The following is a 17,103-nucleotide window of genomic DNA, read 5'->3' on the forward strand; positions in this document are numbered from 1 at the left end:
ATTTCATAAAATCACAGAATCATTGAGGTTGGAAAAGGCCTCTAACATCATCCAGTCCAACCACCATCTCAGCCCCACCATGACCACTAACCACGACCCTCAGTGGGGTTCATCCTCGTGGTTCTCAACACCTCCAGGGACGGCGACCTCACCAGCTCCCTGGACAGTGCACTACCACTTTCTGAGAGAAATTTTGCCTATTTCTGGCTAATTTCCAACCTGAACCTCTCGAGGCCATTCCCTCTCATCCTATCACTGTTACCTGTGAGAAAGAGGCTGACCTCCCCCTCACCACAACCTCCTTTAGGCAGTTGTAGAGAGCCGTAAGGTCTCCCTTGAGCCTCCTCTTCTCCAGACTGAACAATTCCGGTTCCCTCAGCTGTTCCTCATTTGTCACAACAGTGGGAACAAAAGCCAGCCCGGAGCACACTGCTGTGCCACAGCATTGGCTCTCCCCTCTGGGGATCCAGAGCTGTTGCACCACACTGCTGCAGGCAAGTCCCATGTCATCCCAGCAATGCAAAAGCGTGCCTGTGGGATCATCCATAAAATATTTATTGCCCTCACATGAAGAAGAAGAAAAAAGCCTGCATAGTATCAGTGGAATCCCTGATAGCCAAACACTGAATTATTCACAAGTGCAAGTGACATCCACAAGAATGCTTGGGCTACAAGATGCCGTTAATACAGGTCATGAAATTGATGGCTTCTGTTTCAGAATTTGCTCTGATACACTGGTGAGTCCATATAAATCAGGTGAGATGACTTTGCAGAAGAGGAGCTAGAGCACCTACAGACTTTTCTCAGTGCACACAGTTGCCTGAAGATACACCCATAGAGCCATTGCTCATCAGTCTTACCTGGCTGCTGTTCCAGAATGGTATAGACCTCTCTGTTCCCTCTGAAAGTCCCAGCAGATGCCTTGGATGTCCCATGGCATCTCCAGTGATGTGAAATACACACAGACACAGAATGGAGCCTACCTGACCGCTGGCCCCAGCAGAGCTCCCATCCCCACACAGGGAGCTACATCCCAGTCCTGCAGCGCTCCTCAAGCAGCTGTGTCCTTCGCCTCAGTTCTGCTGCAGAGCTGGATGTGTAGATGTGCTGCAGCACTTTCCACATGCACTAAAGCTCTGCCTGTCAGCTAACCTGTAGTTGATAGAGTAGCTTGGCCATTGAACCCCAACTAAAAGAATGTGTGCTTCCAGACAGATCTCTTCTGTCCAATTTGACGTACATCCGTTGATGTGATGGTTGTTACTTTGGTTTGGATAGCTTCTGTCCTTTTTAGCCCCCTCTCTAGCCCATACATAGCTGAACATTCAGCATAGCCCACCACTTGTGCCTCTTAAACTCCTGTATCCCATACTCCACTCTTGAAGCTCTGTGGCAACTGTCTGAAGTTCCCAAACACTGCAGCAGCATTTAGCAACCATCCCTCAAAAATCAGTGGGGCTGAGCAAGGCTCTGGACAGTCTCAGTTCTGGCTGCATTGTGGTAATAATAATTAAAGAAAAAAAAAAAAAAAAAAAAACACAAAAAAGTCCATGCCAGTACTTCAGTGCTGTCCTCTCCATGCCTACCAGTGCTGTCTGCTCATTTCCTCTTGAGCCCAGATGCACAATGCATGCCTAAAACCTTCAGCCGAGCCCAGTTTACAAATTCTAGTACAGCTGTAGGTTTTAAGAATCAGCCAAAATTAATTATGGCAGATTAAGGAACAGCAATGCAGTGCAATGGCCTCTTGTTTAATGCAAGAATCTGATCCAAACCAAGCAATCCCAGCCTCCCACTAAGCTCTTGCTGTCATCTTGTTCCCTATCTCTGCTGTTCTCCTGCTGAGCACCATCATCTGAACACAGTTTATTCAGATGTAGCACACTCTCGCTCAGCAGCTTTGCCTTGGCTGAGACACTGCTCTCTTGAACCATCAGACCGATCAGGTTCCATGTGCTGCAGATGGGGGAAGGGTACTCTTGGACTAGAACAGCCAAGAATGCAAAAGAGTGACGTACATGGCAATAGGCTTTGTATCCCTTCAGTGCTCTAACAGTTTGATCAAGGTGGATAAATCAGAGCATGCTCCCCCTGAGCCTTATCATTACACCTATTCGGTTGTTAATTTGTTCTATTCCCCTCCTCCCTATCTACTCTGCAGTAGCTGTTAGTTGGTAAAGAAGCTGAAGGAACAATTAAGATGCTTCAGAAAAAGCAGACAATTTCCCACATGCAGAGCTGAGTACCCCACAGATGTGACTCGAGATGCTCACATGCTGTTTTCAGGCAAGCGTTCCCAAGGGTCTAGACAAAATTATAAAGATGAGGAGTTTCAGCAGAAATCAGGTTATTTTTAAGTGGAAGGGCTCTAGGGGGGTATTAGCAGGGCTCCCTGAAAATGCCATCAACCGCTTGCACGGGGGATCTCACAGGTCAATTGTTTGTAATTAAACAAACTAAGCCTGTACTCAGACTAGACAGGGACTCCGACAGTAAAGCAACAATGGGGCCAACGTCAAGTTGCCTTGGTTGTAAAGCATCTGATGCCTCTCAAAGGCAGAATGTGAACGTGATGCCTGCAGGGAGATCCACCCCCAGAAGACACTGGCAGGTCCCAAGGGCCAGGGTTTGACCCGGATGCTTCAGTCACTGTGCTTCAGCCAAGGAGAAAACCAGGGAGGGAGAAGTGCTGGACAGGCTGCAGCCAGCTCTCAGCTGACACTGGATGTTTCAGCTTTACTGAAGCATAAGACCTCTGTCCAAAATGAGGGTCCAAGAGAAATATTTCTTTCCACTATCCCCGTCCTCAATCTATCCCCGGCATCTGTCATTGCACAGAAGAGGATGGAGACAGCTGAGCCGGAATTATGCTAAGCAGCTTGCTGAGACAATTGCTGTCTTTTGGCTGTAACAAAGACTGGACAAATGAGGAAGATGTTTTCATTAGCTGCAACTCACCTGAAACACAACCAGCAGCCAACTCCCACAAGGTGGCCTGGCAAAGAGTCAAGAAATGAAATCCAACAGCAGATTATAAAGACAAATACAAACAATTAAGTTTGTGATGATCCACCACCTTCTATGAGTCTTCAATATCCAGTGCCACGATCTGCTGTTCTCAGACACACATCTCTCAGGCATTCATGCTCTGCCAATATTTTAAGACATGCCAATAAAGCATATTTGAATAGGATTCAACCTGATGAAAAGCAAGTTGTTACTTTCAAAGGAGGTCAGTGACTCCACGAATTGAGCTGATGGCTTCAGTCCAGCAGATGACAATCCATTAAATTGAAGAAAAAAAAAAATCACCACTACAATCCTGACAGCCAGTAAAGGTGTGAAAGAAAAACGTGGCCCCTCCAGGATGTGCACAATCATCTTTCTGGCAGCCTGAACGGGTGCGGTTTTTTTGCCTTGCCTTTTCATAAGGCAAAAATATTTAGTCTCTGCTGTTTTCAGTGAAACATTTCAGACACACTAAGCTTATGAAGAGACACATCCCACTTGAACCACATTTAAAACACCTCTTCCTTTCCAGTCATCAACTCTTGGGGAAGAGAAGAAGAAGAAGAAATATTAAGCCAAAGCCCCATAAACAGATTTTTTTCGTCTGAGTGCAAGATGAGCCTGGGAAAAGCAAAACAATTCATCTACCCCAGAGTGGATTGCATGGAAAGGTTAAGGAATAATAAAGAAGGATTTAGATCACACCACTTTAAACGCATTTATAAGGCAGAAATTCAACACTCAGATAACAAACTCAGTTCACTTTTTACTTCCTCTCTCCTTCCCCTCAACCCCTTAAAGATGCCATACCCTTGCATTTGTAAATTACTTTAATTTAAATACTTCCAGGTTAACAAAACATCTTAACTTTGACATGCTCCAAGTTACAAAACAGAAATAAAACCTCTTGACAAAGGGTAGGAAAAAAATATATCCAAGCCCAAACCCCCTTTTCTAAGCTGGAGTTTATGGTCTGTGAGCTGGCTGCCCTCCAGAGTCTGACACAATGTCTGGAGCACCCAGAGCAGCTGGAATTCATTTTCTTCCTTCAAATCTATGCACTTTCATATGAAGTTGTGTTTTGGCACTGCTGCGTAAGAAAGAGTTCAGTGCAAAAAGTCTAACCCCAGCCATGTTTCTCTGCAACCCAACGCTTGCTGAGCAAATGACAAAAAAAAAAAAAAAAAAGAGGACAAGGAAAAAAAAAAAGAAAAGCCCTTTCCCTTCTCCCACACATACACACACGACTGTACCAAATGGGTCTATTCATGGCTGCTCATAAAAGGGTCACAAGGAGAAATGTTTGCAGATAAAACCAACACTTTTGTTTTTTCTTTTAAATACACACCATGGAGGCCTCTGGAAGGAGCTGGGAACGTCCGAGCATCAAAGTCCTGCTGCTCCTTTCCACCTCCTGCTAGCACTGCTCCATGCAGCCCCACGAGGAGCCCCTCCAGCTGATTGCTGGGGTCCAGACCCCTCGAGCCACCTCCTCCGAGCCAGAGCCTCTGGGAGCCTCAGGTCATGGTGGGTTGGGAGCAGGAGGGAGATGTCCAAGGTGCTCCTGGGTGCCCCGTCACAAAATTGTACACTGGAGTTTGTGGGAGCCTGTGGCTCGATCCCCTCTCCATTTGGTCTTTTTCTTCTTCTTCTGGCTTTTCTCCGGGATCTGTTGCCTGTTTTGGGAGGGAGGGAGGGAGGAAGGGGAATAAGGTGAGGCCAGCAGCCACAAGGCTGGGTCAGACACCTGACCGGGGCATAAACACATATACTCCCATACACCCCTTCCACCAACACGTGGACTATCACACCACACAGCTAACAATCATCGCCTCTGTTTTCAAGGAAAGAGGACAGCAGCCGTATAGAAACATCAAGGCTAAGAGTAGGGACGTATGTCCTGAGAAGGCACAGTGCCTCCAAGCGCCCTGGGAGAACTGCTACCTGCTTCTCTACCAGAGGGCTACTCAACTCACTTGGGAAACAGGGATGCTCCAAGAAATGCAACATCAACCATCACCCAGAGAAGCTGTGGATGCCCCATCCCTGGAGGTATTGAAGACCAGGCTGGATGGGGGCCTGGGCAGCCTGATCCAGTGAATGGCAGCTGGGTTGGTATTAGGTGCTCTTTAATGTCCCTTCCAACTCAAGGCATTCTATGGTTCCATGATTCATTCTACAATTCTGTGATACAGGATGCCTGTCCCGGAAGGATTTGGTTTCAGCTGGCACTGTCTCCTAGCCACTGATGTGGACATGGTTTTGTGTTTTGTTTTTCCCATAAAAAGAAATGGCATCTGCTGCCAGCAAGGTTCTGGCCTCCCACGGAACTTGTGATGAGCTCCAGTGCACTGTGAGCGGGATGCGCCCTGTGCCCTTCTCTGTGGCTTGCCCCAGGAAGATTCTGGCTGGAGCCACAGCCGTCAAAAACACAGCTGCCAGCCCACCTGTGCCATGCTGCAGAAGCCCTCATCAGTCAGGTGGGCTGTGAGCAACCTCATCTCATCTGCTGTTATGCTGGTGGCTTCTCCTTTCTCATTAAAAGATGAGGCACTGCTCAGTCATACTGTTTAAACAGAAATGATGGTGAAATGCTGCGTCAGATCCTCAACAGCTACACTGACAGTCCTGTGCCATCAAATATAATACTCAGTCTTGTCAAGCTGTAATAGCATCAAAAACTTTAGGGGAGCTGTACCTGATCACATCAGCCACTCAGCTCAGTCCAGCACTGCAATTCAACAGCAGGCTGTGTATTTCAAACACCTGACAGGCAGTCTGTGGACTTAAGTTTTACTGCAAGATAAACTACACAGACATAGGCAGTTTCCATTGACTCAGAGCCTAAATAACCAACCTGGAGCTTGAATAGTTTAAGATCAGCCTCTTTGCTATGCAACATGCTAGGCATTAAGCTGAGCATTTGGACCAAGTTATCAGGACCAGAATGAGACAAAGCTGGGGGACAAATCACATGGTGTCCTTGATGCCACAGAAAATTTCATATGGGTAGCAATAACCCTCACTGTAACTACTTCGGGGAATGAGGTAGATCACCTATACTTTAGGTTATGAAGTACATTTTCAGGGCTCAAAGTTAGTGCTGTATCATTACAGTGCTCCATCCAGACTGTGTCTGGAGTCACGTTATGCAGAGAAAGCAAACAGAGCCTCACCATCTTATTTTTGTTATGTTTCATTTTTTTTTTCCCCTAGAGTAGAATAGATTGTGGTAAGAGCTTGCTGTAACAAAAAGTAATATCTAGCCAACTAATGCTGAGTTCCAGAACAGTTGGGAAACAGCTTGGGACATTTCCAACTCTGCTCTGTAGTTCTCCAAAGATTTTCTGCCCCCTGCTTTTCAGATATGTGGGAAGAGTGGGCAGTACCATCTGCTTTTGATAGAGGCTGGCTCGAGGCTGTGCTAAGATATTCACAAGTACAGATACGTTGTGAATAAATGTCTCATGGTTTAATTGCCAAGCAAGGCACTTTGACTGCATGGTGGGGAGGAGCATTATTTCAGCTCAGCACCCTCCCAACACATGAAAAATGAAGGTCCAGAAAAACCTGGCAGACAACCCCTGCCAGAAAAACAAATCTTCTGAGAGATTTGAGGTTATCAACGAGATGCTGAGATGTGCATGCAGCTCTTTTCCTGCGAGGCAGCCAGCATTTTGGACAGCTGTACCTTGCCAACAGCAATGGGAGCCGGGTTCACCCGGAGAGCAGGCATTTGCCAAAATGAACAAAAGCAGCTCATGCCAGAACTGGGAACAAACCTCTGCTGTCTGAGGAGGAAACCTGTGGCTTAGCCATTAGATCATGCTGTTTTTCATACAAAAAGGCTTAATTTTTTCCATTTAGTTAGCAGAAAATGGTAAAACTCACCTATGAAATTAAAAAAAATAGGCAGCTCTTTAAACTCAGGGCAACATGAGACCTTGAGATGAGAAAGCCATAAAAAAAACACATTACTGGCTCACAGCTTTTAATATTGGCCTTTTAAAGTGAATTGTTGTAGTAAGCTTTGCTTTCTTCAGTGACTAACTTTTTTTTGGTCACGGTCACAACTAGTTCTCAAACTGTCTAGCAACATCCTGTTAGTTAACAGTCATGTGCACGTACAGAACAAGGAAGATTACTAAAACCCAGAAATCAACTACTCCCAACCAGCCCATCTCACCCCCACCTCCCAAACGTTGCCTCCCCGCTCTCCAACCCAGGACTCCTGCATGTTCCATCCACAGGCACCAACTGCGACAAGTGTTACAGTTTACCTTATTACCCTTACGAGATCATGGAAGGCCTTGTCAACATTTAGAGGTGGGTCCTTGGCACTAGTTTCTATATACGGAATCTGAAGGAGAGAAGTGTACCACAAAAGAGGTAACTATCAGCTTGTACGTTGGAAACAAACCAGTTTCAAAATGAAAAACACTCTCCAGGATGGAGAAACGGGGTATCTAAGATACCAGAGAAGTACCAGTAAACAAAATGTTGTCATGACACTACTGTCAACATCTTTATTCTTAAAGAAAGCTTGGATCTAGGGAAGAGTGATCACAAGACTCCATGTAGCCAGATGTTCTCTCTTCCTAGGTTGCGTTTGTAGACACAGCAATTGCTGACGGTGATTGAAAGATGAGCACTTGCCAAAAATTCTTGTTTGCCACATCTTATTAGGACAGCGGCATGAATATTTCATGACTAAAATTCCCATTTGGTGTAAAATGATCTTCTTCTTCAAAGTCTAACAAACAGATGGAGCCTCCTAGAGCGCTTGTCCAGCATGCTGGCAGATTGATAAAATTGCCCTCTTATGAAGCATTTACATGCACATCCTTTTCCAAAGTGTGTACATACTGATGGGTGCAACGTGTTGAGCTGTAGTTTCAGTGTACTGGCTCTTACAGCAGTGAGTTTACTTGGGGAGGGAATGAATCTGCCCTGCCAAACTCTCATCGTGCCTTGTTTAGAAACACAGAGCAGTTTGCCATCCAAGCACAGCAAGCTGCCAAAAGGTCTCAGGCTTGTTTGCTCTTACCTTTACCTGTTCATTAAGCACCTCCTACGGGAGATGTTACCTCCCTCTGGGTATTCAAGATTTCTGGAATTTAGAGGTGATTAGCGAATTATCGTGTGATCTCCACCAATCCAAGAGCAACTTCTCAGGCTAAACAAGTGTGAAAAATGCAGAGCTAGAATGGTGGGCCAGATTTATATAGACTTCACAACCCTTTAACTACATTATCTTTAACAAGTTTATTTCATGTGGGCACCTGGATGTACTTCCTAACTTCTGACTCTGCTTTTTCAGTCCCAGAGGTTGTGCTTTCTTTCCTCATTTTGAACATTCACATTTCTCACTGTTTGCGTACAGCTTTGTACACATGACTTTGTGACAGCCACAGATTTGCTGTAGCCTGGCATGCAGTAGAGCTTCTAGTTCCAGTAACAAACTGACCCTACTCCAAGGGATCTCTATAGCTACTGCTTTGTGGTAGATGAAAACGCAATTGCGAATGTTCAATTCTAAGAAAAATACTTTAATTCAGCTCCATATAAGCAGGTAATTCAATTCTGAATGCCTGTAGTGGTACTTAAAGCAAGCAATTAAACAATTTTACAGACTTACATTATGTTTTGTTGCCATTTCTCTTCCCTGTTCTCTTGTAATTTTCCGTAAATGCATTAGATCAACTTTGTTTGCCACCAAAATCATTGGAAAGGACTCCCTGGAAAAAAAGAAAATGAAACAGTTATTAGGAAGCTACAATACAAAACACTAAGTCTAACTTTCACTTTCTAATACTGAATCAAGCATTTTCAGCTACAGATGTACCATGTAATTATAAGGAAATATAAGGATAGATCATACAAACACATATCAGCCCCCAGACTGAACTACTATGCACGTTCATAAAAATTTACCTTGACAACATGCACACATCCACCCTTATTTCACAGGGATTTCAGGAGCTTATTAAATGCCATCATAATGCTGAGTAATGGAGTGAACTACAGTTAGTCTGCCACTATAGAAGGAAATTAGGCATGGAAGCAAATCTTGAACAAAGAAACAGGACTTTTTTATAACAGTTAAGGCATCTCAATAGCAGCATACCCTACAGCTGCTCATCACTGCAAGGTAAAAAAAAAAAAGGTCAGAGGAATTGGTGTCAGTTCATGTCCTGTGGAGAACAGCGCAATGCTTATCCACTCTAAACAACCATAGGGGAAGAAAAGACAGACTTGGAGTTCACACTTAGGGTGACATCAAATTGGGAAGAAAATGATGGGACAATGACTGTAATTACCCCAAGACCAGCAGTGGTAGCTGGGAGGAGGCTGTTCTGGGAACAAGAACCCAGTCCTGCTACATTTCCAGATGCTATTATCTACTATCTTCTGCTTCTTATCATAGAGCAAAAGCATGATGAACAACAGTTCTTCTGTACCAAAACCATCTTGCTTGGTATTACTACTCAGTATTTCTTTACCAGGAATATAAGTGATCGTCTTCAGACACTACAAGGGAAGAGTTGTACAGGCTTTCCTGACAAGGCATGTGGATGATGGTAAAGGTCTGTGCAGCTCCAGGGATTACACTGAGCCAGATCGTGCTACGGGATGTGCTGGCAGCATGGCTCCTTCCTGCTGCACCTCCCATACGAGAGCCGCTCCTCCAGCTGCATTACGTAGAGCAAAGCTGTGCTGCATGGCCTTTACCCGCTGTTATGAAGGAAGAGGTAACTGCCAATAACTGATGTTATTGTTAATTATTCTCTTATTGTTAGCTTTAAGCCCTCCTAAAATGATTCTCATACAGCAGTGTTCTCTGCTGTAACGGAGCTGATTTTATTAGAGTAAGGAGCAGCTGGCTGCACTCACTGCTGTATAAAAGATTTCCCTGGATTTTCAAACAGAGTTTCTGTGTCATTTTTCATTGAGATGATAAGGGCTCCATCTTCTCCCTGGCATGCTGCCCATTGCTCTGGCTGGAAATGCACTGTACTGTACTCTGCATTTTAAATGGATCTTACAGTTATTGATTCTGATAATGTGCATTTGATTTAACATTTACACCTGAGCACTGATACATCTTGACTCTCTATTCTGGAGCAAAGCACTTGCTTGGATTATTTGATTCCTTTTGGCTTGCGACATACTGGTAAGAGAAGGATTACATTTGGACAGCATCTCATTTGCCTTGTTTACACTGGGCATAAAACTCTGCGGGGACTTTGCTGTGAGTTGTGTGACTGCTATTTGGACAAGCTGCTACAGTTGGAAGCTTTACTGTAATTAAGATTATGGAGAGAAAAGGGACAGAGGTTTTAAGCAGTAGCCTGCAATTGCTTTAGATCTGGAGTCCTCAAAACTGACTGCTAGCTTGAAAACCTGGGCACATGCCTGGCAGGATGTTTTTTATTTATGCTGTTCAGAAAAATCACTGCACAATCTCTGCATGAAGCATTACACTCCTGGCGTTATATGCTCCAGCGTGGGGAAACACAAGCAGTTTCACGAGGCTGTTTCACTTCCTGGTTCTCACATGCTGCTGCTTGTTTGTACGGCATAAGGAGGGCTAGAAGTTTCAGTCCAAAGCAAAACAACGAACACTGCATCCTATTTTCACAAAGCTAAGTTAGATAAAACCAACATCTGCTTGCAGCAGGTTACAGGAAACACTTTGCTGTCTTCCTCATCTTTCACAAGCAGGGTGAACTTGCCCTAAGCCAACAGTGAAGGAAACACCATCATTATCTGGGAGGCAGACTGAGTGACTGACGTTTTTGTTCATTTAGATGAAATCAAAGGGTGGATTTTCCTCTACTTTCTACTCTCACGGGCTCTGTTGTGGACGCTTTACTGGAAGAGCTGTCAGCTGTGAACCTCACATGATACGCATCCACCCTTCCTGTGGGGAAGTTATTCAGAGCTGTGAAAGGAAGCCAGCAACAAGGTCCGAACCCTCCGGTGGCTTTTCTTGATGACTTCCATAATTAACAGCTATTATGAACGGAACAACTAAATGTTTAAAAGCTGTAGACAAATAAGGCTTAATTCACACTCCATCTAGTGTGGAAGGACTCACCATCCCTTGAACTGGGAAGGGAAGAGGGAGTTATCTGAAAGATAAGGCCCTGGTAGCTTCCTTTAGGTCTGTCAGGATGGGTTTGCTCACCATAGTAATCCCCCAGTGCTAATTTCTCCCACATGTACACAGGGAGTGGAGCAGCCGACCAGTCTTGCTTTCCCCCCACCCTGCTGAGATGTTTCATTCATTGAAAACAGCTGCTACATAGCACAATAAATTAACTGAATTTATCCCCTTTTGAGAAACACAATTCCTCCCAATCTGAGGCATTTTCCCCGCCAAGATATTTGTTCCCAGGCCCATATCATGTAGAACCTTTTAAGGTTTGTTTGGTATGACCAGGCACTTTGGCTGGAGCTTTTCTCTTCCAAAACCATTTCACTTCACTATAGGATTCCATCCATCAAACTTTTCCAAACATGAAATGCAAATAAGAAAGTTATCATAAAGGATATATCTTATCCCACATGCAGACCTACAAACCTACGAAGGGCACACAAGAAGCTGCCCTGAAACAAGCAGGAGGTGGACTTCAGGGACTGAAGCCTCTCCACAGCAGGGCTGGAGAGCACCAGTGGTGCAGCACCCACCTGTCTTTGACTCTGAGGATCAGCTGGTGGAAACGGTCCACATGCTCAAAGCTGGCCTTGTCTGTCACAGAGTAGACTATAAGAAAACCATCTCCAGTCCTCATGTACTGCTCCCGCATCGCGCTGAACTCCTCCTGGCCTGCCGTGTCCAGAACTAGGACAAAAGAGAAAGGTGTTTAGTTACTGAGTGAAACAGCAGCTGCTGTGCTGCATGGCCCTTCTGCCTCTTGCTGGACATGTCCTCCCGAAGGCTGCAAGATTCTGTGAAAGCAAGTTGGAGGAAGAAAGTGATATAGAAGAGGGCTATATAGATATTAGTTTCATTCAAAGTATCAAATCCTACCCACGGAACCTGGGGAACTACTTCTCTGGCAAGATATGGCTCTAAGTGTCCTGCAGCCCATCCCTCCAACCCTCTTCTTCTTCCTGCTCTCACTGATCCTCGCATGGAAAAGCAAAGAGCAAATAAATGACAATTTAAATGTCAGGGACAACCCAGAGACTGTGGTGAAGCAGAGCTGGGAGATAACCTGGAGTGACAGCTGCATGCATTTTCCCTTTCTCACTGCCTGGATATTATTTCTACACAATTATGCGCTTTCAGAGCAAGATGGTACAGAGCAGGAAAACTGTTTTCACCTGTACAGCTGCACAGTTAGCATCTACTGCCCACGAGTGACAAGGAAAGCCCTGGGCACTTGTAGATGGAGACAGTGTCAGGTATGTACTGCTGACAGAGCAGCAGGGCTTGATGCGAGTTTTTCTAGTCCAAGCAGGCCCACAGTCCTAGGAAGACACTCCCTGCAGGGTAAGTACTCCAGCTGCCCTCATTTCCAGATGAGGCTTGGATAAAGCCCACTTCACTGCCAGCATTACATGCTGAATCAGCAAGGGTGGCCATGTGGGGACATGCTCAACATGCTACACAGCACACCACAGTACTCTGTGTCTAGAGGAAAGGCAGCTGTGCTGGAGGAGGTACTTGGCAATGGCAGACCCCTTAAAACTCCTCAATCGTATTCATTTGCCTCCCCTCACTTTGAAAACCTGAAGGATAAAAAGAGCTTCCAGGCTCTTACAAAGAGCCCGAGATTGGGGCTTATTTGCTGAGTAGCTAGAACTTACTACTCAGTCACGAGTATCCTTTCATAGCTTTTTATCCCACTTCCCTCCCTTAAGTCTAGGAAATAAGGGTCTCAGCTCAAAAGCATCCAGGCTGTTTCTAAGGACTGTAGAAAAAAAGAGAACAGGAAGGAAGAAGAAAAGAAGATAAAAGGAAGAAAAGAAAAACAACCCAAAGACACTGCATGCACTGGTGAATTTCTACACCCTGAGCAGAAGAGCTACTATGGAAGAAGGCCAAGACTACGCGGCTGGAATGGAAGAGGAAATCAATCCTTCCTATCCACCCAACCTGTAAGGAGAGGTTGGGCTGCCCTCATCTGACTCTTGAACCAGCTGGAAGCGATGGGAGCTGACTGCCAGACCTACATACACTCCCTTCCCTTCTTACACACACACACACACGCACACACCCAATGTGTGGAGGAGTGGGACAGCTTGTAGCAGTGGGCTGGGCTCTCCTGCCATTCCCCCCCTTCCTAACACTAAACACAAACAGGGCTGCTGTGTCAGCAGCCACTATTTACAGGGAATTCATTTGCAGCACTCTTGGAAAGGAGAACAAGTCCAGACAGCACTGAAAATGGCATTTTGGAAATTTAGGCAGGAAGACACGCAGCAGTAAAAGTTAATTTCCTATTCACACAAATTTAAGGGTCATAGATTCGGCCAGAAGACATCCCTGCTTCAGCTTTAGATGTGCTCTTCTTAAAGACAGCCCTCTATATCCTAATGGTTTTCACAATTTGTGTACCACAGAAATCAGAGCGGAGAGTGCAATTGGGATCCTTTTGTAGGGAGAACTCAGTCACATCCTGGAAAGCATCAGCTCCAAAAGAGGGCTAGAGGCAAGCAGCTTTGATTCTAGCGTAATGCTCTGGCATAAAACCTTAAGGACAGTAATATACTGAAATGGGAAAACAGCAAGCAGAAATCTTGGGAAGGTGAAACATGGAAGGTGATTTGGCTGGCTTCCCAACAGGGTAAGGAGATTTAGGACTTCAGCTAGCATGCTTCCTCTTAAAATCCTAGTTTTTGCAAACAGGATGTCAGGAGACTTAGAAATAATCATAAGTAGAAAAGAATTGTGAGCTTCTATTCCCTTAGTACTCTTTAAAATCAGCACTTGGTACTCTGACTGTTGGTTGCCACCCTGGCAACACATAAAAGCAAAAGTGGAAATAAGGCTGGAGGAAGGCACAGCGGGTTTCTCCTGCCTCGTTCTTCCAAGGACTGAAATCAAATTCATGGACTGTGCAGTACAGAGAGGGCCTTCCAACAGCACGTGTGGTTTAGTTTCCACAAACTTCACTGAAGAGGAAGGAAGGAGAAACTCTAATGAAAACCTATGGGTAAGCAGTGAGAAGCCAACAACTGTCTGAATTAGGAAGAGACATCCAAAGTAGGCAATGCGAAAGTCTTATTACAGTGCTTTAATGCAAATCAGCTAGAGAATAAACTAAGAGCAATTAGCCTTCAGAGCCTAGCATGAGATTTCTTGCTCTGTGAGTGAAAGGTTGCTAAGCAAAGAGATAGCCTTTTCTGCTTTCCACCTGTAATTAACTCTATGTTAATCCTTAGAGCTTTACACACCATTTCCCTGTGAGTTGTGATGGGTTGGATAAGAGCATGGCTGCTCAGAGAAAGCACATCTGAGTAGACATAGGAACCTAGAAATCCCAAAATAGAAGCACTCAGATGTATATAGAAGCACTATAGATGTTTTCTGTGTGGCAAATCTCTATAACTGAGAGTGCTCTGAGCGCCCATCCAGAGACACAGACATGTAAATCTAAGCCAAGGATAGAGACATACCAACTATGAAATTCAAGCCAATGACATTACTTTTCCCAAAGCCTCCACTGGATTTAGCTCAGATTAAATAATGGCATTCCCAGCCTTGAGGCAGCTCAGATCTGGTTGTGCAGGAGAGTTCCTCTTCATCCACACCAAGGCAACATTCCCTCCTGTGTCTTTATCTGTACATTGGGCAATTAGGTATACAGACCAACATGAGAGTTCCTCCACTGCCTCACCAAAGGGGCCAAAGGAGACAAGACAGGCACTTAAAGCACATTAAATCTTTTTCCTATCTTCCATTCAAAAAAAAGTAACATACTAGTGGCATCCACACATAGCTGTGGCCAGACCCAAAAGCAGCTCTCAGAACACCTTGTATTCTAGAAAGGTGGTTGTGCACCACACAGCTCAGGGAAGGACAGTTCTTCATGCCCACATTGATTTCCTGCTCAGAAAGGCAAGTACAGTGTGCATGATCTGATTTTTGCAAGCAGTCCCTTCAACTACGTACACAAAGCCTACGTGCAAACCTTTAAGGGGCCAGATGGGCCTGCAGGCAGACAGGAGCCAGGGAAAGGAGCAGCAGCAAGAAGTCTGACTCCAGGCATTTTCTGCCTCTTCAACAACTTAATGCAAAATACAGAAAAAGTCCCTGGAGCAAAGAGCAGAACTAGGAATGTGGCACCATCAGGGGAATGCTGTCATCATGGGCTACAGAGCCAGACTCTTCTTGGCACTTCTCTCTGAGTCTTGATTTTCTCTTTGCACAGCAGCTCTGCTTCCAAAGGTGGGGCCAGAGAATCTCCATTTCCAGCTACTCTGTGGCTTGGTAACTCTGGTCAAGGGAAATTTAACTTGAACTGACAAGACAAACCTAACAGTTTCAGGCTGAAGAAAGTCATGTCCAATCTTTACCCCTTCCATCAGCAGCAGTCTGGTAGAGAGCAGTCCTCAGGGACATTTGGTTAGCTGAGAAATTGGTATTTTGGGAGCTGAGCAGACAGGGCAGAGGGGCCCCACAGCTTGTATGTTGCATTCCTGCACCTCAAATCACCCTGCAGAGATATAGAAGGTGCTTGTGCCACACACAAGGAGAGGCAAAGTGCTCTGCTTGATCTCTTCGATTGTCAATGGTCTGCTGAGATACAGCCACACTGCCCCTAGTGTGAGAACCCTCCACAGGGATAAACATGTGATGGGAAACACTGGGGTTCTCATAAGCCCTTCTTCCGTGCCCTAAATACACAGATGTTATAACGTGGAAAACCCGAGTACTTGAATTCTTGCCCTTTCTTTAAGGAAAGAGAAAAAGGGAGTCTTCAGAAGAAAGGCTGCCACATCAACATACAGAATAAAGATGGGAGCCCTTAAAGGAGTTCTTTCTCTAACAAAGGGCAAGTATTCAAAAGCCTTGTGTTTTCCATGTTGCAACACCAAAATTTTCCTGGCAGGAAAAAAAATATCCCCACAACCCAAGACAAAAAGCCCTCTTCAAGGTTGCAAAATCCAAGCAATCAAGGGAGGAAAAATACTGTATACACAAATGAGAGAATGAAAGCACAAACTTTACTTGAATTTTAATTCTTTCAATGACATTACCCAAAGTTTAAAGAAATAAAACAAGTGAGCTGCAAAGCAACCATTTTGCCTGCGAGTCTAAAGTGACCTCTGCTCTCCCTTTGGCCTCGTGGCTGAATTGCTCCCAAGCTTCCCAAAGAGAAAAGCAGACAGCCTGTCCAGAGATGACTAGCAGCAAAAACCCTCTGCAAAAAGGAATGCATGGGTGACATAGGTGGAGAGAACAGAAAGAGAACCCAGGGACAAGAACAGTGCTTGCTGCTATTCCATGGGGATGCACAGCAGGTCCAGCCCAATGCAAGGACACACAGGGACTGAGATGGGGACTTGTAAAAAGAGAGAGGAGAAAAAAAAAGAAAAAAGAAAAAAGAGAAAACTAAAGATAAGTAGTAGGAAGACAACTTGTGGTCAGTGGGAATTTCATCTTAATGATTCTGGTGGAAGGAAAGAGGAGAAAGAGACCACAGTTACCCAACACACAGGCACAATTCTTGCTCTGCTGCTACCAACTGGCACAGCTCTACCAGCAGCTAAGGGTTTAGCCCAGTTCATCACCATGCCCAAGCCATCTGTCTGTGGCCACCACTTCCTCTCCTCATCACCACCTTTTTACCTCCACATGGTTCACGAACTACAAGGAATTTGGAACCATTGGGAATTTTTCCTGTATTGATACTCCACTTTTGGTTTCATGCCCAGATGAGTAATTCCAGATTGACACTTCACAGCCACATCAAAAGAATCCTCTGCTAAGTCAGCCTGCACACAGAAGGGAGCAGGCCAAATTAATGACAGCAACTCAACTGCAGCAACACCTAATCAAAGCAGATTAACCCTGGTCCCCACTTAATTCTGACCTGATGCTTCTACACAGCACCTGCATGTGGATGCATTTAACCA

General features: G+C 45.1%; 1 protein-coding gene across 9 annotated transcripts in view; it reads right to left on the minus strand.

Moving 5' to 3' along the window:
* Positions 1-3,821: 3,821 nt before the first annotated feature.
* MRAS (muscle RAS oncogene homolog) overlaps positions 3,822-17,103 on the minus strand; it is a 34,669-nt gene continuing 21,387 nt past the window's right edge. For all 9 annotated transcript variants that reach the window (XM_048953775.1, XM_048953776.1, XM_048953782.1 and 6 more), the window contains 4 exons: positions 11,704-11,857; positions 8,648-8,747; positions 7,290-7,369; positions 3,822-4,685 (listed from right to left, as the gene is read on the minus strand). In XM_048953775.1, the coding sequence (XP_048809732.1) occupies positions 4,586-4,685; positions 7,290-7,369; positions 8,648-8,747; positions 11,704-11,857 (434 nt within the window). In that variant the 3' untranslated portion in view covers positions 3,822-4,585. The remainder of the gene's footprint in view (positions 4,686-7,289; positions 7,370-8,647; positions 8,748-11,703; positions 11,858-17,103) is intronic.

This window comes from Lagopus muta, chromosome 8 (assembly GCF_023343835.1).
Source record: "Lagopus muta isolate bLagMut1 chromosome 8, bLagMut1 primary, whole genome shotgun sequence".
Taxonomy (NCBI): Eukaryota; Metazoa; Chordata; class Aves; order Galliformes; family Phasianidae; genus Lagopus; species Lagopus muta.